The 22,392-nt window shown below is 47.5% G+C and overlaps 1 protein-coding gene across 2 annotated transcripts in view; it reads left to right on the top strand.

Moving 5' to 3' along the window:
* Positions 1 to 286: 286 nt before the first annotated feature.
* Positions 287 to 22,392, top strand: part of P3H2 (prolyl 3-hydroxylase 2) — a 77,161-nt gene continuing 55,055 nt past the window's right edge. For both annotated transcript variants that reach the window (XM_064457585.1, XM_064457586.1), the window contains exon 1: positions 287 to 1,121. In XM_064457585.1, coding sequence (XP_064313655.1) covers positions 654 to 1,121 — 468 coding nt within the window. In that variant the 5' untranslated portion in view covers positions 287 to 653. The remainder of the gene's footprint in view (positions 1,122 to 22,392) is intronic.

Here is a 22,392-nt window from a genome sequence, read left to right as displayed (position 1 = left end):
TGCGCAGAATGGCGCCAGCCGCGGGGATGTGGGGCAGCAGGGGGAGGAATGGGGCACGGAAGGGAGAAGAGGCAGGAGATGCTGCTGCTGCTGCCCTATAAACCACCCCGGGGACAATTTAAATTTCACGACGTCATCTAAAAACCCCTGCAGCCACGGGGCGAGCCGCGGAGCGGGGATACTCCTCCGCTGCGGGGGGGGCCGGGGGCGCGGGCGGGGGGGGGGCGGGGCGGGGCGGGGCCGGGCCGGCGGCGCGGGGCCCTTTAAGAGGTGCCGGCGGCGCGGGAGGGCGGTCCAGGGCCGGGCGTGCGGGGAGTCGAGCTGCGGTCCCGCAACCGCCTAGCGCAGCGCAGCAGCGGAGCCCTTCGGACCCCGCCGCGCCGCGATCCGTTGCGGGGTGCCTGGGCTCCCGTCGCACGGACCCCCGCGTTCTGCCGCACCGCGTCCCGCTGCTCGGACCCCGGATCCCACTACACCGACACCCATTGTGCGGTGCCCGGCTCCTGTTGCACGGACCCCACCGCTGCGGGACCCCACCGCCCAGTCTCCTATCGCAGCCCGCCTGCGGACCCCGTCGCACCGAGCCCCGCTACACGGTGCCCGGACCCCGCCGTTGCGGGGACCCCATCGCACGGACCGCCGGTGCGGCGGGCATGGCAACCGGGAGCCGGCCCTGGGGGGCACTGCCGCTGCTGCCGCCGCTGCTGCTGCTGCTGCTGCCGGCGGGGTGCCGGGCGGGCGGCGGGTGCGCGGCGGAGGGCGGCCCGCTGCTGGAGCCCTTCGACGCGCTGTACGCCGGCGGCGTGGAGGCGTACTACGGCGGCGACTTCGCGGGCGCGGCGCGGTGCCTGGAGCGGGCGCTGCGGAGCCGGCGGGAGCTGCGGGACGCGCGGTTGCGGTGCCGCCGGCGCTGCCGCGGGCAGGTGCGGTTGGCGGCGCCGGGGCCGGGAGCCGGGGGCGACCTGCCCTTCTTCGGCTCGGTGCTGCGGCGTGCCGGCTGCCTGCGGCGCTGCGAGGAACCGCGCCTGGGGGCCGCCTCCCGCCACCGCGCCGCCGAGGAGGTGCGCGCCGACTTCCAGCGCAGGGTGCCCTACAGCTACCTGCAGCGCGCCTACATCCAGGTACGCACCGCCCGCCCCCCCGGGCAGGGCTGACCCCCGCCCCGTCCTTCCTAACACTCCCCCGCCCCCTTCCCCCCCGCCCCCTTCCCTCCCCCCCCCCCCCCCAAAAAAAAAAAAAAGGTTATTCTCTCTTCCATTCTCCCAAAACATCCCAGGTGTGGTCCCCCGCTTCCATCTCCCGCCAGCCGTCCAGATATGGTCCCCCAGTTCATTCTCAGTGATGTGCACGGTCAGTGGTCGTGGCTTGTTCCCAACACGCAGCATCCTGGATGACAGCTCAGACTCTGTCCAGCCTCGGCTTACCTGTCCTTCTCCCGATTTGTTTTTCTGGTTTGTGGGAGGGATGTTCTTGTTTGTCTTTTAGTGTACCGCAGCGTAATTCTGGAAATGATCTGTGTTCGGTGGAGAGTTTGCAGAGAAAAGCCCCCCCAGATCCTCTCCCCCCCAGTACCACCCTGATGCTCTCTGCCAGAGGTGTTTCTCTTTAAGGCAAACTGAACTCATGCTCTGTTCCAGGAGCACAGTGTGCGCAAGAAGCTGAGGCATATATAACCTTTGCTAATGGGATCTGATGATGTTACATGAAATACTATGCATAACACTACACAGTATTTAACAGCCACTGACATCTTGAGTATTTGTCCTCTTTTCCCAGTAACTTCTGTCTTGTAGCTGTTACCTTCCCAGAGAAAGACAGTGTTATTCTTTGAACTTCTTTGCCAAAAAGAAGAAGAGGGGGGGAAAACCCAAACCAAAAAGAAACCCATGCCAGGATTGTTGAGGGTATTTTTCTTTTAGTCCAAGACTTGTGCTCTGTCAAGCCAGGCACCTGTATTGAGTCTTCCTGTTCATGACTAGTAAGGACAGAAACCGTGGGAATTCTATTTTATGCCAAACTGAGTGTTTAAAACATTTATGGAACATTTCCCGCTGGATTTCTACTCTATTTGAGCACATTCATAACCTTTTAGTTGCTACAGGGAACTTAATAGGTGAAGACCTGAACAGCGGAGCACGGGGAGGGTGATTCTGCTGAAATCCAGTTCCAGTTGGAGAAGCAAACATCTGTCCTAGGCAGTGCCAGTGCCTCTGGTGCAATGCCTACACAGCAGCAGAACAAGGAGGCAAAATCAGCTACTGCATTTTAAAACCTTTTGTAAAATCATAGCTATGTTGTTTTCTCCGTACTTCCTCTTCTGTCATTGGCTTATTGTAATTTTTACAAGTCAGGGACTAGAACTTCATTGGCTTAAACTCTAGTGTCCATGTGCTGCATAGAGTTCCTGAAAGAAACCCTGGGAGTGAACTGGGACTATAATTTGGCTTGTACGCAATCCCAGTCAAATTGGCAGAATTTTCCTGTGGCTCTTACCCTGAAAGATGCACTGTTTAATGTCACCATCAGTGGGAAGTAACACTAAATTTGCCATGCTAAAAAATGGATTTCTTCTTCTGAATTCAAAGCCTTTCCCAGAGTCACAAAGGTTTGCTCACATTAAGGTCACCGAAAAACTTTCCTCAGAATTAGGGAATGGGTTTTGTGTCTCTCTCATATCAATGTACAAAACTCATGATTATTTGGGAATATAGTATATTTTCCCATTTCTGCTTCTGCTGGGTCTGAGATTTTTATTTTCCTCATTTAAAAATGCATTGTAAACTTATCAATGCAATGTGGTTAAAACAGCTTTGTTATGTGTGACTCATCTTAATTTGCTTTTGCAGTGTCTGGAGATCTTTTATTCATTCTAATGCATTGATTTTCCCGCTCTCGTATGGAGTAGTGGATGTTCTTGCTATCTGCACGGATGCCCAGGTGTTGGGCACTGTAGCCAAGGGAAGGTACTCTTTGAATAGAGCTGTTTGTTTTTAATACCTTTTTTTGTTAACCCTTTCCAATACTCTTGGGTTTTGTAAGCAGGACTCTGATCAGCTTTGTCCCACAGAGCAACCTGCAGCGGTTTGTCCACATCCTCACCCTGCTGCTGCCTGCATGTGTTTTCTGTTTCCAGGATTGCTCTTTTGATCTGGCCCAACAAGTCTGTGTGCAGAAGAAAATGCCCCACACTGGATTTGCCTGCACTTGCACAAAACACGAGGTCTAATGCACTTACATGCACTCGGATGTGAACCATCTCCTCCTGCCAAGGCTGAGTGCCAAGGCTTTGGCATGTTCCCTAAAGGTTGGGGTGCATCGGCACATGCACCCTCCAGGAAGAGCTGGGCTGCAGCATCTGCTCAGCTTTTCATCTGAGAAGGGGAGCTGCAAAGCGGGACTCGTGCAGCCCCCACCCCCAGCCTTGCTGGGGACATGTGGGCAGGCTTCATGGCTCCAGGGGTGGCTGTTTGACCCCCGTGTTTTGCTCCTTGAAACAAAAAAGGAAATGAGATGAGGTTAGACATCCTGCTGCATATCCTGTCTGGCCCCTCCCAGACTGTGTGGGGAGGCCTGGATGATGGGCACTTGAGTGGGTGCCGGGCTGGACAGACCATAGAGGTTGGTGGCATTTGTGGTTTGAGAGAGGAGGAGCAGCCTGGAATGTGCTTCCCACCTCCCATTCCTGCTGACCTTGCGCTTCTTTGTTCCTCAGGAGGGGAGAAACACATCCCTTTGGGAGGGAGTAACAGAGCAAGGAATAGAATTAAAAAAATCGAAGGGTTTGGCTCTTGTGCTTTGCTTTGAAAAATGGTGCTTATTAAACATGAACTAATCCTTGCAACACTCCTATGGGGTATGAAAAGCAAATGCTTTTAGTCCTGCTGGACAGATGCACAGACCAAATGTTGGCCAGTACCGTGTGTGCTTTGCTGCTTTTGGGGCAGCAGAGCCACCCCGTGCACCCTGGGGGCAGGCACAGCGTGGCCCACTTATGATGACATGAATTAGTCTCTGCAGTGAATTGTTGGGAAACTGATGTTAGAATTGGAAGTTTGGGACTTTCTTTGCTGCAGAGCAGACTGTAGCGGCTGCTGCATTGCTCCTGCTTCTGAGCAGATGCTCAAGATGCTCCTGCTTCTGAGCAGATGCTCAAGATACTCCTGCACAGACCACAGTAGAGGTGCATGGAGGTGACCATGTGGTTAGGTTAAATACCGATAGTATCACTCTGTAAGAACATGTCCCAGAACCTCTAAATCCATGTCATCCTATCAGTTCCCTAAATTATTTCCTAATTTTATTTTTTTTCTCTGTATTTTTCTGAAATAGAAACAGTAGCTGTCTGAAGACCACTGTTCTGTTTCACAGATGTGATCTGAGTGGGCTTTTTTTGTAACTAGCATAATGTGAAGGGAGACTGTGGTGCACTGTGGGACTGGGACAGCTTGTGGATTCAGCGGAAGATTTCTGTGGACTTTGGGCTCTGGATCAGGCCTCTGAGGTTGACTGCAGTCTCTATAGAGACTATAGACAAATATTTTTGAACAAGCAGCCCAAGTCCAAATGTGCTCACAAGTCTTCTTTGCAACTCCCAAATATGTATTTTAGGTAGGAAGACTCCTCCCTTTCCTAGGATAGCTGATATTTTCAGGTAATTTAGAAATACACTGGGTACAGCTAGCTGAGGCAGTTAGTGTGGGATGGGTTCTGAGAAGATGTGGAAACAGATGAGAACATTGGATTTAACTCTTGTAGTGTGTGTAGTGGGCTCTCCAGCCCACAGAGAAAAGGTCCTTCAGTGGGTTTCTGATGTCATGTCAGAAACATGACAGAAGGGCAGTTTGACTTATGCTGTTGGCTTTCTGCTGGCTGCTTGGTCTTTGTCAGTGAAATACCCTCTAGGCTTGGCAGGTGTGTGTGTGGGGGGGATCTCTTTGCTGTCTTAAATATTTTATTAATCATGTCCTCCTTGCTTTGCCACCTGAGTCATCTTGTTTCTGTTAAAACCTAGCCTGAAGGCCATGATGTTTTTAATACACACACACATACACACACCCACAACCTTTTTTGGGAGTTTTCTAGCTCTGAGAACGAGTGGAGGAGGAGGGAACAATGTGTGCTGCACAAGTGTTTGCTGGCTGAGAGCTGCTGATTCAGTAGCTGTGTTGGAGCTTGCTGCGGATGGTCTGCCATGAACCCTGTGACAGAGCATCGCTTCCACTCCTGGTGCTGACTCCTGCAAGTCAGTCTGGTCCAAAAATAACAAGTAACCTGGAAAAGTTGGTCACTGTATCAGTTACAAAACCAGGTTTTGCCTCTTTTCTACCCTGCTAACCCATCCCTCAAAGTTTCTTTCCCTCATCTCATCTTGTTCCCAGCCACAGCATCGCCTGGCCTGTTTGCTGGGTAATTACTATAGCCAGTTTTTATTTTCTCTGTATATTGGTGTGCTGCTCCTGAGCAGTTGTTCCGATTTTGTAAATGCTGACTCACAATGGTCTCATCTTCCCGCTTGCCTGTATGCCCTGCTGCACATCAGTGAAGCACAGCAGGAATCGTATGTATGTAGTCTGTAACCACCAGCCTTAGATCTAGAGGGGGAAAGGACTTCTGGTCTGTGCTTGCATTTAAAACAATAAATAAAACAATTTTCCAGTGCATAGGAGACTGCTCCTCTCTTAGTAATGTGAGATCATAAATAGAACAAGAGGTGCAAGAGTCCAATTCAGTCTTGCTTATTCTGTCTTTGTCTTGAGTTCCCCCTTGCCATGCCTGAGTTGTGCTTCGGTTCAGTTATCACCAGGATTTCATGTGTTGCAAGCATAAACCAACAATGTTTAGGTTCTTCATGTTGTAGGAGAGGCCGTATATTTGTTGTTTCTTTAAAAAAAAAGCCAACCTTTTTTGGTCATACAAACTTTATACAGGCAGCATAATCTTTCTAGTTGTCTTGTTTGAGGAGAACATTGGCTTCGCACTGTTTTCTCTGCTGGCTTTTCCACACTGCAGCTGATGGGGCAGTGCTGGAGGATCTGCTGGGAGCATATCCTTGGGTCACGCTGTGCTCTTCTGCACACCCACACCACCAAGATTTCTGAAATGCAATGCAGACATAAAAATAACTTGATAAAAGGCCATAGGAGAAAAAACAAGAAAACAGAATGGGAGCCCAAACTCACAGAAACCTTTGTGATATAGATTATTGCCCTGCTCCATTTCTGCCTTTGAAAACTCCCTATTTATGGGAATCCAAACTCAAGGAAGCAGACTTGTGTATATAAAACCAGGCCTCTAACCTCTCCAGACTGATCATTCTGTCTTCTCCCGCCAGCCATGCTTGGGCATCTGTCTCTGAGCGCCTGTAGCAAGCCTCAGGATGGTTGATAAGGTATCTCCACCAAATTCTTTCCACCTCGAGGAACTACTCACTGCTGCCCATCTCTGTGCTGTTTCACAGAGCCAGAGTATTTTGTCTCCATGGCAGACATCTGGATTACCTGCCTAGGGATCATGGAGTAACTCTGGATTCACAGCAATGTAGTTGCTTTGGGATTTGTTTTGTTTCCTTCAAGGGCTGATACTTTTCATGAATGTTTTGTTGTTTTCCTTCATGCTGTAATGCTGCATGGACTTAAACAGATAATAGTGTCCTGTCCTTGGGTGAACCACAGCCTTTGGGGGAAAGGTGGTGTTTTCACTTATGGCCTCTCATGGGTAGTGACACAGAATAATGTGCAAATTCACGCTAATAAAAAGTCTTTGCAGGAGCAGCCTACTGAGGCTATTTCTCACCACAGCTACCACCTGTCCCGTGAGGTCTGCCCAGTCAGTCGGTCTTGTTTTTGTAGGATTTATATGACACACTCCAAAGACCTATAGTAGAACTGTCAGATACTCATTATTTGGATTATTACTATTAGCAGTGTTTGTTTATCTTTAATCTTGAGAACTGGTGTTACTCAATACAGGATAAATAAATAGATCCCAGAACTAAACTCTTGGAACGTCTCTTTATTTAGATTTTCTGAGAAAGCATTCCTAGTCTTCACCAGAGGGTAAATGTTAGTGCTCATAAAGTTAAAATTATGTAGACAAAAATAAACTCAGTTTATGGGATGGAACACTCAGAGTCTTCATGGTCGGGTCGGTGTCCTGGGTTTAGGGCAGAACTACATATCCTGCCCTAAACCCGGGTCACTGACCCAACTGCCCCTGCCCCTGTTCTTGAGGCCACTTCAAATGAAATATTTCTGAAATGTTTCATTCTGAGTTGAAAGTATGATCAGAGAGGGAAAGAGGTGACCCAGTGGTTCAATGCTGACACTAGCAAATGAATGTGTTTTTGTGGTGAAGGTGAGCTAGCAGTACCGAGGTACCAAGAATTACACTGGATTCCCTCACTGTCTTCACAGGAGACTCAGTCTTGTCTTTTTGGACTTGAGTCCAGGCTGGTAATATACTAAAATGTAGACTAACGCTTGTAGTGACTTTCTGCTGGGTTTTTGTCGTTGTTTTGTGGGGGGTTTTTTTGTATTTTTTTTTTTTTTTTAATAGAGCAAATCCAAAAGCAAAGCTACAGCTTTTGCAGATTTTCACATCATTTCAACTAATAGCAAATCAGCACAGCCCTGCTCAGGACTGCTGTGAATCAGGACACAATGAGTTAGCACAAACTCGTCTTAGACCTACTAAACTTATTTCATACAGGCTAGTAATCAGCAATTTTGAAGGCCAGGGCTACTTTTTTTTCTTGTCAAATTCTTCATAGCTATGCAGTCATGCCAGGGGTCCAAAATATACTGGCAGCAGGTCCCAGCCTGCAAAGTTTCTCATCTTTTAGAGAAAAAAGGTAAGCCTAGATTCCTCTTATTTCTTGGCAATCCCTGGTGCTGTGGGTTCGATGATGGAGACGATAGTACTGTGACTCACATGGTTTCAGTAGATCTTTTAAGGTCTTGATCTAAAGGCACCCCAATGCATGAGCTAGGTTAACATCCCAACTCAGGAAAAACTGGGCACCGATAGCACAGGAGAGCCCATTGGCTTTGGAGAACAGGCTCCTGCTGCTGTGCTGTAACCTGGGAACTTGCCCTTTCCCTGTTCTTTTATCTCCTTAATTTTCTGTGTTTTTTTGCACCTTGCTCATAACTCATCTCATGACAGCTTCATCCACTGGCTGCTTCTTGGCAGAGCCTTGCTGCTGAACTGCCCTGTCCATGTGCTGTGTTGAACTGGGATTTGTTAAATGGCTTTTGCGCTGCCTGTTAATTCTGATACATATGTCCTAGCGAGCACTGCTCTGGCTTCTGCTGAGTCCTTTTGTTGTCCTTGGCCACAGGAATAACTAATGGCAGCTGATAATGAACTGCATGTGAACGAGCAATGCAATTTAGCCCTGCTAAACGAACTTATGCCTAGTACTCACTAGCTGTGCCTGAGGTTTCAACAAGGATTATTCCCATTTCCTCGTACACCTGGTGATTTCATCGTGGATGGCATGGGCAGTTATAAGAAACCACCATGTCAGTAACTGAGCCATTTGCTGCCAACCTCCTGACAGTTGCAGGAGCCTTGCTAGTGGGACTCTGGGCTTGGGGCAGTGCTTGACATCTGGAGCAATGGATTCAGCAGTTATTTGTCTTAGTTTTTTCCTTTGGTCATTTGGACTAATGAATTAGTCATTGTGACTGGGTTTGTTCCTGAGGAGTAGATACCCCTGTACTCTGCGCATGGCATATTTCCATGTGTATATTCTAGACCGAAGCTGGGCTGAGTTTGGATGCATTGATGTGAACCCAGGGTGACCCAGCTGAGGGCCATGGAGTTTCTCTGCCTTTCCACTGGGGAAACCGAGATCAGGATTTGGCTTGTGCTTTTTAACAGTAACTGATGGCAGGAAGGAGGGTGCAAAGTTCCCTGGGTGCTTTTGTTTCAAGCCAATATATCAGCAATAAGGTATTGACATTTTTATTTCTTGGCCATGAGCTGGGGATGACTAATGAAGGCAGGGGGTCTGCCCGTGTGTGGGTTCAGGCAGCAAAGAGCTGTTCCTCATCAGCCTGTGCCTCCCAACCAGTCCTTCTCCTTTCCATGACAACTGGTCAGTTAAACAGACCCTCCAGAGCTGACGTCAAGGGTCAGGGATTTGGCCACCGAATAATTACAGCAGCAAAAATAGCATCCCCTCCCCACCCCTTCCTTCCCACATGCTCCTGCTGAATCCCAGCTCATAAACGTCCTTTTTTACCTTTCTTGGATGGGAAGCAAAGGCCACATGTATTAGCTGGAACATATGGCAGAGTTTGGCTGCAGCCCATTGGTTATGAAGGCCAAATGCTTGTAGCTTCTTGTTCACTTAAAAAAAAAAGAGAGAGAGAAAAAACATTCTTTCAGTGTTGGATGAAAGGCTGAGTCTGTGCTCATGCTGAGACGAGAAGCAGATAGGGTGCACGCCAGCATGCTGACCATGCTGTCGCGCCGAGGAACGCGTCCCCTTGCAGCATGGAGGTCACAAGCTGGCCATTGAGAGGTGGTCTGGTGGCAGCTGCCACCGCCCTCTGCTTCCTGCCCTGATGCTGGTTCTTGGGTCAGGCAGAGCTTGCAGGCAGGGTGCCTGGGAGGATGTCATTAGTACCAGGGGCACAGGGCAGCTGGGAGGTTTTATATGTGAGGTAGCCACACAGGAGAAATTTCTGTCTTTGTAGCACTAGAAGTTTTATTAAGGGTGGGAGGAGCACCTGGGAGGTGGCAGAAAACACGTGAAGGAGCAGAACATGAAGGGACGTTTTCAGAAATGGACTGTCTGCACCACCAAAACGTACCTCTGTCCCAAGAGCTTCATGCCAAGGTACTAACATCGGATTTGTGCAGTGAACAGTTTCCCTGAACATGCTGAATGACAGGGGCTCCGATGACAGATGTGTTCAATGCTCCAAAAACTGGGATTTAGGTCCAAAGCCAAGCTCACATTTGTGTCTTTAAAAAAAAAAATCTTGTTTCCACTATAATAAATTGCACACTTATGATATGGAGTTAAAATCTGGTAGCAGATCAGAAGCATGTTTTGGGGATGCTGTTGGCTCCAGGGAGTAGTATGGGGTGCTCACCTGCTTCTATCGCCTCACTGGGTTTGTTCAGGGTGATGCCACACTGTGTGCTGTTGCTCTCTAGCATGTGTGTCAGAGCTATTTATAGCATTGTGAGTGTGCATACCACAGCATAGAGCTGGTGTAAGTGGGGTTGGACTTGACACGGCCATCGGGAATAGGTGCGGCTGCAGTAAATGGCAATTGATGCTAACATGGCTGCTCGCTGACCCATGTGAGGCTGTTGGGTTTCTATCCTGGCAGAGCCAAGCCTTTGCTTGCCACCTTGCCAAGTGGCATCACTCCTTCCTTTGCATGGAGACACTTTGCCAGGTCCTCTGCTCCTCTTTGGTGCAAAGCTACCCTGAGTCTTGCATGTGCTCCCCTCCCTCACAGTACAAGGGGGCTTTGCAATGGAATTTAAACAAAAAAAAAACACCAACCCAAACCAGAAAAATCACAAAAATGGGTGTTAGACACCAACATGCTGCTTTTCACTGTGGTTTTTTGAAACCAGCTGCAGTGGTGGCCTTGATATCACATTGTGTCCCTGCAGAAAGATGAGCTCGAGACCGTGCTGTGTCCTGTCAAGGTTAGAGGCAGGAGCACTTGGAGCCTTCTGCCTGCAGCTTTGCTGCAAAAACAAAGGGTGGGCAAATCATGTGTGAGAGTATTGCAGGTAGGGCACTGCCTAAACCCACAGCTCTTAGAGGTCGGGGCTGGACTCCCTGAGGGTGTGATGGGGAGATGTGCTGAAGTTCATAGCCCAGGGCTGTGGGTGCAACTTCTTTTGAAGACAGAGCCAACCGTATCCCTTCCCAGAAAAGATCAGTGTGGTACAGAAGGAGAGAGCTTGGAAAATATCCTTCAAAATATTTGCTGAAGGTGTTGCTGTGACCATGCAGGGACTAAAGCAGAGTCTGTTGGTTCCCTTGCTTAAAAAGCTGTTTTTAAAGTGGTTTTTATGCCAAGGCACTGCCTGTTCTAAGGCTTATATATATTCTGGGCTATCTGTGTCCTGAGTTACTCTGTCTCTTTGGAAGCAGATGAGAAACTGCAGTTTCATTGAAACAGTCTGAAAGGAAGAGCACTGACTTGTGGTATGTTGCACTGCGCTGCTGCTGGAAAACACTTCCCCATCCAGGGCTGCCAGCCTCACCCAAAGGATCTGTGATTGAGCAAAATATTATAGTGGTGGGGAAGAAAATGCATTGTGTCTTATCCCCATTTTTCTTATTAGAGAACTGTGTAATAAGTGGATTTTTTTAATGCACTGGTACTCCTGAGATGCTTCACTGAACAAAACATTTCATTTTGTTCTTGAGTCTTTCTAGGGATAATATTGGAGATGTGTAGGTAGGTTGTAAGGGATTGCTTTTTTATTTTAAGGACTTTATCAAACATTATTCTATTCTAAGGAAGCTAGAATTAGTTAAAAAGCATTATTTTCAGAGAGTTCACATCACCCATGTCCCTTTCAGGTGTGTTGCAAAGCATCCTACCTACCGGGACTGCAGGTGTCTGTGTTGCAGGGGCTGAGAAGCAGCAGGAGTTGTCTCACATGTGGGCAGCACTGATCCCAGGGAAGTGTTTGCAGGCTGTTAAACAGGAGTTGAGATGCACTGATCTCTGCAGGTGGGTGAGGGAACACCATTTGTTTAGAGGGGACTCACGTTGCTTTTGGGAAGGGCTTTTATTGCTTGGTGGTGTTTTTGAGTCCTGCTGGTCTCTCCTGCTGAGAGCAGGAGGTGGGGCAGGGTTTGCTGCAGCCTGAGCGAGTGGTGCTGGTGCATCTTGTGCTGTGAATTATGTGGTGAGGAGTCAGCACGCTGTGCGTAGGCACTTCAGGGTGCTGCAGTGACTGCAAACCCCTGTTGTAGACTGCTGGGGAAGCTAGTCTGCAGCCTTGCGGGGACTGCTTCCGCACTCCTACCCCTGGGGCAGGCAGAGGGTACCCATTTCACAAAGTTCTGTGCAGCCTTGAGGCTGGTTGGTGTGGTGCAGAAGGGGTTAAGTCCCCCCAGGTTGTCTCCAAATGGGCCCAGCTGGGGGATGAAAGGGCCAAAATACAGCGCCCAGTACCAGCATCACTGGCATGGGTGTGGACCAGGGTACCTGACAGCAAGCACAGCCTTCTCAAGGGGACACCATGGCGGGAGTTGAATTGCTCTCATGTTTGGTCACTTCTGTTCCCTTTGCTTTAGATGCTAATGTCTTTTGGCAGCTGGTAGTTCCCCTCATCCCTTGGTTGGCAGTCTCACTCTGTTTCCTTTAACATAAGCGTTGCATCCCGGTATCCACATGCTGGTGACTCTGCTGCTTCTCTGGAGTCGGCACTCCGGGGTCAGTCGTGCACTCACTGCTGTGACTGCCCGTTTGAGTTTGTCTCTTCCTCCAGCCGGCCACCTTGGCTCACTAGGATGCTGCTAATAAAACTTGATTTCAGACTGGATCCTTTTATAAGGCAGGCAAATAGCAAATAAAACAGCAGTGCGCTGCTTTAGGAAGCAGAGTTTGTCCACTCAGCAGCTGTCAACTGTGTGTCCCTTCTGTACAGCTCAGGCTGTGCTGCAAGCTTCTGGTAGCTCTCTGCAAGCATGTTCTGTGTGTCGTGAGGATGCAAAGAACGTCCTCAGCCTCCCACCCCACTTAATGTCAGGCAGTCAGCTCCAGCAGTGCCTATACAGCTTTGCCTTTCCAAATTGCCTGGGTCTAATCTGCCAGTGCATCCTGCAGTCCCTCTGCCCGGCTGCTGTGGCAGACCAACAGTGTCCTGTTTAATCAGTGTGTGCCTCCGCTGGGCAGTTATTCAGCTCTAGGCTGATAACACTGCTGCAGAGCTCCTTCCCCAGATAATATCCTTGCCTGGCCTGTAGCCTTCAGCTGGGTTACAGCTGAAGCCTAGCTCAGGCAGGCTTCATGCAGCACTTGTGCCTGCATGGGGGAGCTGAAGGTGTTGCACCCCTGGCTCCCATCAGCATGAGCCTTACACTCTCTTGCCACTTCTGCTTCTGTGTGTTGTGCTTTCCCGGCTGTCCTTCCTGCTGCTCAGGTTTGATCTCCATCACCCAAACTGGCTGAATCTTTCTTGCTGTGACCTGAGCATCCCTAGACCTGACTCGCGCCCGTATAAAGGGGCAGACCCTATACGTACTCAGTGCTTTAATGATGGATTAGGGTCTCATTCCAGTAGCCTCAGTGACTTGGGTGTAACTAAGGCACAACATGTGACATCAGTGCCTGGTTCCCCGGTGCCCAGTTCCTGAGTGGGTACTTTGAGCCTGGATGATGGGAAGGCTGAAGTGAGCTCTGCCTGGAAGAGGTTTGTAGAGCACAAGGCTGTAGGTCCCTGGCTGCCTGGGATGTGCAGCAGAGTTTCACCAGTGTTGGCAGCTGGCCTCTCCAGTGTGACAGCTGAAGTTCTGGGAGTTGAACTATTTAATGATTCTATGATTCTTTGAATGTTCCCAAGCTCAGGTCTGAGCTTAACAAAAGAGATTTCTCCATCTTGGGGGACTCATTCCAGTCTGATTTCTGTTTGGGTTTTAGATGTTCAACAAAACAGTCCCTGGAAAATGTCTTTTGTGCTGTAGCACAAGGCTTCCTGCAGGAGCATTTTTAACTCCAAATCACTGTTATTTTAATCTGTGTACTTCTGTTTTCCAAATCTATTTTTGGATCCTTGCTGTGAAATCTAGTTAGATTATAGACTCCTAAATAAACCATTTTTATCCTCCAATGTTTTTTGAATCAAACCAAACCAGGTACAGACCTGAGTAATCATTTTCCTGGACTTTTTCTTTGAAAGTTACATCACTTAATGCTGTCACTGACCTGCTGGTAATCAGTGTGCTCAGTTAACTTGGAAAACACAGTGTAGAAACATCCTTCATGTTGGTTTTGAGAAGTATTACATAGGAAAGGTTTGCACATTTCAGGTTATTGTTTACATTCCTATTCCTTTGCTGTTATTTTACATGGTGGATGTTACAGTTCAGCCGCCAAGTTGAATTGTCAGTGGAGTCAGGCAGTGGAGCTGTGCTCGGAAAGGGCTCCAGGTCCTTAGGGATCTTCTGTGCTGCTCTTTAGGGTTGCTTTGGTGTTGCAGCCAGCCTGTGCTGAATAGCAAAGTCCTGCTAAGTAGGATTGCCAGTTGTGCTCTTGCATGCTCTAGGCGTGCATCATAGCCTCTTCTCACAAGTGCAGATATGTTTGGCACTGGGGTGATGAACCAGAAATCCCTACTGGTGTTTGCCTGTGCTGCACACCTGAGATGGGAGGGACTGCTCAGGTGTAAGAGCCAGCAATGCTTGGCCCCATGAGTAAGGGATTATTTCACCAGGGTAAGAATGTACTCAGGCCTAGAAAGAAGCGTCTTTGGGAAGTGATCAGGATTACTGTGCCAAGTGAAGCAATATGTTGGTGTAGCTATCTATGCTTTCCTGTGCCATGGTACAGCTGGGTCAATAGTGTATTATATGAACCACTTCACTATCTATTTCATTTAAGCTACTTAATGCCAAGTCTGGAGGCTATCCTCTACTATTGAGGGAGGAGAGCTAAGCCCAGACAGCTGAGCTCTCAACCATATTTATTTTTGCTCTGTTTGCTTTTGGGGAAGGTACAGTTTGGAGAAGGACAAAGAAGGGAGAAGCTGCTTCTCTTTTCTTAGTGTTTCCTGTGTGTCAGGAGGCCCACCAGGCCTTTTGGATGTTATCATTGTAGATTATCCTGTTGCAAAACTGCAGTAGATTTAGGTTGTGCTACACTCTCCCTTTTATGTGCCAGCAAGCTTTGCCCTCTGCTTTTATATACACTTAGTGCTTTCGCAGTCCTGAGCATGGAGAACTAGATTTGCTTTTAATTAGTAAAGCAGTGCTCAGCTATCTCTTGTATCAGAGCCGGGATGCTGCTCAATGCAAGCAGAGACTTTGTCCTGCCAGTGACCGGTGACAACAGAAGCATGTCAGCGCTAGAGAGTTTCAGGCAGAGGTATGTAGCAAATGCCGCTGGAAACAGCAGGGTTTGGAGCCTCCTGAGTTGCATACTTTGTTCTTGGTCCATCCAGAGGACAACTGCTCTGATTGCCAGACTACACTGTAAGTTGGTGATGGATTTAGCAGAGTGGCCTCGCAGGTGTCTGGATTTGAAATCTGGTGATAAAACTAGCAGTTTTGTACTGCATAATGGCATAGGTGTATCTGTCCTTTAATCTGAAATCACTGAGCTGGAGGTTGTTAGTATAAATGGAAGGGAGTGTGACTCACCCCTGCCAGAGTGGAGGGAATGAGCAAGTGGCCGTGTGGTGCTTAGTTGTTGACCAGGTCGAAACCATGACACTTATGCAGAAAGAAAAAGAGTTAGCTTAGTTGGTACCTATACTTGCTGTGGATTTACTCACATCAGTTCTAATGGCTTGGGTTGATGCCTGATGACTTACTAAAGCACAGCTACTGCATTGCGCATTGTACCATGCATTTTGAGTGCAGTGTGTTGGGTTTTCATTCTGCACAGTGCTCAGGTGCAATCTGGCAGACCTCATGCCTGTATGTAGCAACTGCGTGAGGATCCCAACTGTGTTTTATTTGGGAGTGTGCGACCCAGACAAGTGCTGCTGTGGCCGCCAGCAACCGTTTGTGAGGCAGAACAGAAATGGCTGGGTTTGGTCCAGCACAGCACTCCATGTCATGATTTGCCTATCTGTGGAATGAGTTTAATGTGCAGTAATTATATACCAGGCACTCAGCATTGTAAAGCACAAGTGACATCACATGTTTGGAGAGTGTCAGATGCACCGCATGATGTCTGTGCACTGCGAGTGAGCTCTGACTGGAATAGCATGCATAAACAGTGGCAGATTAATTAAAGATGTCTCGTACTGCAAGAGAAAAGCCCAATTATAGGAGCGGTTTGCTCGGAGTCAATAGTGCTGTCTGGCTTATTAGCAGAGCATGAGCTAACTGTCATCTCAGTGGAAACCAGTCATGCATCAGTATGGGCAGTCACAACTGTCCTACATATGAAAGAGGAGACACACATGACAGCCATGCGGGACAGGTCAGCTTCAGACATGACCGTTTTTTAAAGCTGCTTTGCAGGGAGCAGCACAGTGTCTGTGTTTCAGCAGCACTGGTTTCCATACAGCGAACATTTGTGGTTAGGTATTCCTTATTACCTTTGCAGAGATCTTTTTGACTTTGGGACCTTCAGTATATTTAATTCCAGATGTTTTTCCCTGAGCTGCTGCTGCTGCTGTTTAAAGGGCCCTCAAAACCTGATGATATCCCTGCGATCTGGGGGAAATTGAGCATCCAGATGAGTGGGAGCCCTAAATTATTACCAGGCTGCAGAATAATGGTTCATCTTGTTTCAGGCCTTTAAAGCCTGATAGGATCACTGTAGGAAGCGTGACCCAAGAGGTTTTTTTGGAGTGGTTCCTGAGTTACAAACACTTTCTGACTGGGACCTGGACTGAATCTGGAAAGCCAGCTGCCCTGTCCAGGAGCAAGAGCTTTCGTTTCACAGAGCAGGATGCACCTGACCAAGAGCAAAAGGTGAAGTAGGGGTCCTCAATGTCCTGAACCGAATCCCACCCCTTGTTGCATCACCACACCGTGCCATAAATCCCATCCCATCATCACACCATAAATTCCCCTGGGAATCTGCTCTGTACAGCTTTGTATTTCTTTCTGCTGAACCTCATCAGCAAAACCCCTACAATCAGCATGAGCTAGTGCAAGGAGGATCAGACTCATCTTCACAGCCCAACTAGCCATGGGGCTGAGCACAGCTGACAGCTTGTCCTGTCTGCAGCTGTTCTGCTTAAAGAGAGATGCTGAGAGTGACTCTCCTTATGCAGCAAGACTTTATCTATTTTTCATATTGCTTTGCTTTAAAAGAAAAAAAAGTCACTGCTGGAAAAATAATTATTTCAACATCCACTGAGATTTTTTTTGGAAGTTGATATTCTGCTTAATTTCACATCCATGGAGTGAACTGTAATTTCAGCTCTGGAGCATGTTTCAGTTCGTCTTCCTCCCATGGGAGAGTAAAAAGAGAAATATAAATGCAAAAAGTGGGGCAGGGAACAGCAATGGCAGAGGAATGAAGGGAAACGAGTCACAGCATCAAATGTGCTTAGCAGACTCCTGTGCCAAACTGGAGGAGGTCATGGGGATGCTGTTGTGTTGCAGGGCACTCACCTGTAGCAAGTTTTGAGGAGGATGAGTAGCGATGAGTTCATTTTGTTTTGAAAGGAGGAATTTGCAAAAAGGTTGGATTTGAATTCTTTGTGCAGAAAACTGGAGCAAGAGTTTGTGCTGGGACCGAAGCAGCCAGGCGGGCTCCGCTGCAGCTGGGAAAGACAGAGCTGAGGGTAATATCTTGCAGGGTCTCGACCCTGCACAAAGCAAACGGCTGTCGTTCATACCTTTTAACTTGTCAGGCATCTAGTCTGCATCACAGTTTTGAAGGCTGTGTAGCTTTGCTTCCACACCTGTAAAGCCTGTGTGCCAGGTGTCTGGCAAAGCCAGCACGGTCACATGGGGGATTTGGCCCTTCCCACAGGAGGGGCAGGTCCTCCAGGTGAGGTAGCCGGAGAGGTTTAACTGGGGTTGCCCTCAGGTAGTGTGCATCAGGTTTTCCCATCACTGAAGCATGTCCAAAATTTGATTTTTTTTTTCTAGATCCCACTAGAAGATTTCATATTTATAGTATAACCTTTCTCTTGTAGGGTATTGATGTTCAGTAGCAAGCATAGACACACTTGTTTTCTGAACTGCAGTCACATGTGTTGTTACAGAAGAAAATTCGCAATGGAACTGATTGGTCTTCTGATGGCTCCCAGGTTAGCAGTTGGGAGCATCTTAGCCTGTTCATAAATACCCTTTCTACTACAAAGTGAGGATCTCCAGGAGCTTTAGGCCTTTGCTTTAGCAAAAGAGATACACTTACCTGGCATTGTGATGCAGTACCCGAAATTCTTCTTTACCTGAGACATATGTCTTTGTATCCAATTACACAAGTGTTAGTATATTAAACTGCTCTGCAGTGTTTTCTGCAGAGCTGTGCAGGGGGTCTTGTGGATTTGGGAGATCTCAGAGCTTGCTTGTGTATACACACTTGTGTCCACCCATGACCGCAGAGCTTTAGGAAAGAAGATAACAGATAACAGTTGTATTCCCTGAATCCTTCCAGTTCCTTACTGGAAGAAAACTTGGCAAAAAATATGGCATCCTGAATTTCTAAATGTTTGCTTCTTTGTTCGCATTTGCTCATATCCCCAGAGGAATGAAGTCATTTATTTGATTTGCCCTGCTGCTTCACACTCCTACTTATGAATGGTAGGGAACAAGACTGGGAGTATGAATAGCCTGGCCACATGTGGTTTTGAAAGACGTGTTCACTTGCACATTAGCGTCCGAATAGAGTAGCTGGCTCTGAAATCCTACCAGTAAGGCTTTTGAGTAACTTAAAACCTTTCTAGTAGATGCTTAAAATTTCTTCCACTCTGACATTGTGTAAGCCCCTGTTGAAGTTTCATTACCTCAGTAACCACAGAAAAGCAGCCAGCCCTTTCACTGAAACCTTTTCCACAAAGGTCTGGATTAATTTTTTTTTTCCTTTTTCCTTGAATGCAGAGCACAACTTATTGTGGTTTAAATACAGGGTAGAAGGCCAACATCACATATGGATCTGGGTGGCAGTTGTGCTAAAGATGAAGTATGAATGTATCTCGTCCCTTGGCTACCTCTGTGCAACTCTGCACTAAATATGGAAGATGACCTGTATAATTTTCAACATAAGTAGGATATTCAGTGCTTTCTTTAGAGTAGCTTATAAAAGATCAGTCCCAAACAGCTGCCATTTCCTGGGCTGTTCTTGGTATTTTCCATGCTTGAAATAACTCCAGAGCTTCATGTCGTGCTCTGGTGGGAGCTTTTCCCACTTTCTTTCTAGAATTTGTTCCAGAGGCTCATGTTTCTTCAGTGATTCACCACTGGGTTAGCAGGGCATCATGGCGCAGGCAGTCACAAGATTTCTCTGTCACTCCTTCTCCCAGGTGCATGTTTCCCAGCAGAAGGACTTCAGCCTTCCCCAGAATGGCACATGTCCTCCTCGGCACGAGTGTCCCCTTCCCATGTTCACCACTGAGCCCCATCAAGGTTGCTTCCAACCTGACTCCTCCCGCTACTTGTAACATAGACCAGAAGAGTTACTCAGGGAAAAAAAAAAATTTTTTCCCCAGTGTTTCATCCCGGCTGGTTTCACACCAGGAGACAGTGGCAGTGCATGCCACTGCTATGTAGAGAGCCTAAAATCTCCTCTTAAAAATTTTAGGCAAAACTCTGCCAGCAGTCAATACGTGGAGGTGCTGAGGACTTTTTCTTGCTGTGAGATACTGCTAGGACTCTTTAGTACTGAGAAATATTTTAATTTTTGCCTTTTTTTCCCTTTGTTTTTTGAGTGGCCTGACCCCAAAGAACAGATATCAATGGAAAACTGAATATCAAGTGAAAAGGTTTTTGATTTGAACCCCCTGAACTCTCAGTCTATATCTGGTCAAGTCCCACTTGCTGATGCTTGGAGAAAGGCAAAGGAAAAGACCTTTTTAAACACCAGGCAATGCATTATATGTGTCTCCCCAGACACTCTCATTTTCAGGTTTTTTTTTTATTTATTCATACACTATAAAATTAAAGGATTGTTTTCTTTGGCACAAGATCATGCCTATTTTCAGAAGCATCCAGAGCTGCTCCAAATACTGCAGTTGCTACTGCCGAGGGAATCAGTGCCAGGCGGCTGCTCTTCATTTTTAGGGAACTTAAGAAAAGTTCATAGTGCTTAGCTGATGTTTTACATTTAGTAAAGCCTCTGTTTTCTTCATCAGAGGTTCATTAATCACCTTATTTGTTGCTTGAGCAGCAAGGTAGCAACCAGACAGAAATGATTGATGTTATTTGCTCATAACCCATACAAAGTTGTTGGAGTATGAAGAAAAGATGAGAAGAATTCTCGGTCCTGAGAAGGAAAAGCTGTTACTTCTGTCTGTGTTGTGGGGGGTCCAAGGCAAGAAGCTTACCTTAGCCCAGCAAATAATCACACAAAGCTCATCTAACAGCTTTCCTCTTTCATGGTGGTGATGGCTTTTTTCCCTCCAGCTAATGATTTTTTTCATGTGTAATCTGCACAGAGCCAGTGTGTGGATCTGCTCTGTGCTAGCGGATGGGATGCTTGGAGCCAGTAACAGGCATACAAACTTCTGGAGTTGATGGATTTTCATCTCAAGGAGCCTGCAGTGCTTGCACTGATGTGGTAGGTGAATTACTGAGAGTGTACAGGTTCAGCAAGGTGAAAGGTGGAATGAGATTTCCCTGTTCTCAGTTTGTGACTGTGAGCAGAACCTGCTGGGCATCAGGCACCCACCACCTCAATAAAATGAAGAGGTATGAAGAAGCTAGAAGTTTGGTCATGTGCTTTGCCACAGGTCGCACTACAACTTGTCAGAATTATTCAATTTAGAAGACTAAAAGACCCAATAAATTGCCTTCCATAGAAAATGCAAAAAACCCCAAACAACCAAAACAATGTATGACGGAAGGGTAGCAATGGCAAACGGACCTACTCTGTGCCCTGCTCCGGACAATATGGGTCTCTCTAATGACCTGAAGTCCATCCCTCTTTCTTAATTTTTAAATTAATTTCAGTCATATACATACGACTGTTCCCACCTGCACATGAGTTTGAAGTTTTGCTTTATACATTTTCATTGCAGATGAACTGCAGAAGGAAGAAGCCTTCATGGCACCATGGGGATTGGGCTGAACTGTGTGCATTGGCAGGCAGGCAAGAATTATCTCTTCATTAGCAAGGTGTAAATGTTTGATCTAAACTTGTTGTGGAGCAGCTGGTGTGAATTGCGACCTGCAATTCATGTTGCATTTCTTCTGTGTCTCCTTCCTGTACCAGATGCTATCTGGTTCATCAGTGCAGCCACTTATTTCCACCCTGTGCTTCTGGTTAGACCTAACCAAATCCACAAGTGGGGTGTAAGGGGGACACAACTCTTGGTCTTTCCTTAATATTCCCAAGGTGGAGGTTTGCCACATCTTTCAGTGGATGCCGATATTGTCACTGGGCCTCTCTCTGGCCGTGTCAAATGTGGTATGCAATAGACAGGGCAATGAAATCATTTCACCATAAAAGCTGTAGTGTTAGAGCTGCTTCCCCTAGCCAGCTGACATTTCACACTCCCTGCTGAGAAAGTCTTGCTGTAATCTGGTAGATAAGGAAAGTATTTTTATTGCACCTCCTTTTCACCTCTGAATACACTGCTTGCTAAGAATCTGGCTGTGCCACAAACGCACATTTTTGCAAGGGGAGGAGGAGGCTCTCGGTTACTGCAGATGCTGGTCTTACCCCCTCAGAGCTTGCTGAGTCAAGCAGATGCAGTTCAGAGATGAGGTAGGCTGCATCTTATACTTTCCAGGTTTTTCCATCCTTGCAGACCTCCCCGTTGGTCATTGTGGTTTCAGCCAAAAATAGAATTTAAGGGATGTGATTCATTCTTCAGCAAAATAGCAGAGGAAGGACCTGGATTTTTATATCTTTTCCATGCAGAAAGCCTAGTTGGTCCTATGGCTTCAGGAGCCCATCACCTGAAGCCCTGCGATGTATGGAATCTGGGAACTGCTACCAACTCTTAGCTCCTCACTGGGATATGGGCACTGCTGTACTGACACTGTCAATCCAAGCAGCACTGAATAGATCAGAGTAGAAATACCAATGTGGCTTTGGTAAGTCGCAGAATGGACCAAACCCTAAGTGAGAACCTTTTGGTCCCATCGTTTTGAAACCAAGAGCCTGCAGTTTGGTATCTCATCCTGTAGGAGAGCAACTAAGTTAGTTTTCAGAAGCACTGAGCACTGACAGCTGCCATGAGCCTCACAATGAAGTTCCAGAGGCAAAGGCTGGCATTGGCCTCTTAGAGAGCAGATCGCCTTCTTGCTTCAGCAGTTGGGAGTTAGGAATCTTTCTGGCTGCGATGTTTCAGGCTGTGACGCTGGCTGCAGCACGTGGAGCTGGGAAACCTTGCTGGGCTGGGAAGTTACTGTGGTGCTGATTCAGAAAGGCAGATTCTGGGGAAGATGCTAGAAGATGCCTATATTGTGACACTTGTCCAAAAGAGATTGTTTCCGGGAAAAGAGTTGCTGTACTTCTTTCACAACTTCAGTTATAAACAACCAGCCTGGAATGGAGCCTGGAAAATGTAGAGACTCATGGGCTTTTTCATTCTTGGTTGTGCGCA

Source organism: Phalacrocorax carbo, chromosome 7, assembly GCF_963921805.1.
Source record: "Phalacrocorax carbo chromosome 7, bPhaCar2.1, whole genome shotgun sequence".
NCBI lineage: Eukaryota > Metazoa > Chordata > Aves > Suliformes > Phalacrocoracidae > Phalacrocorax > Phalacrocorax carbo.
The sequence above is the reverse complement of the archived record's forward strand: the minus strand, read 5'-3'. Positions and strand labels throughout refer to the sequence as shown.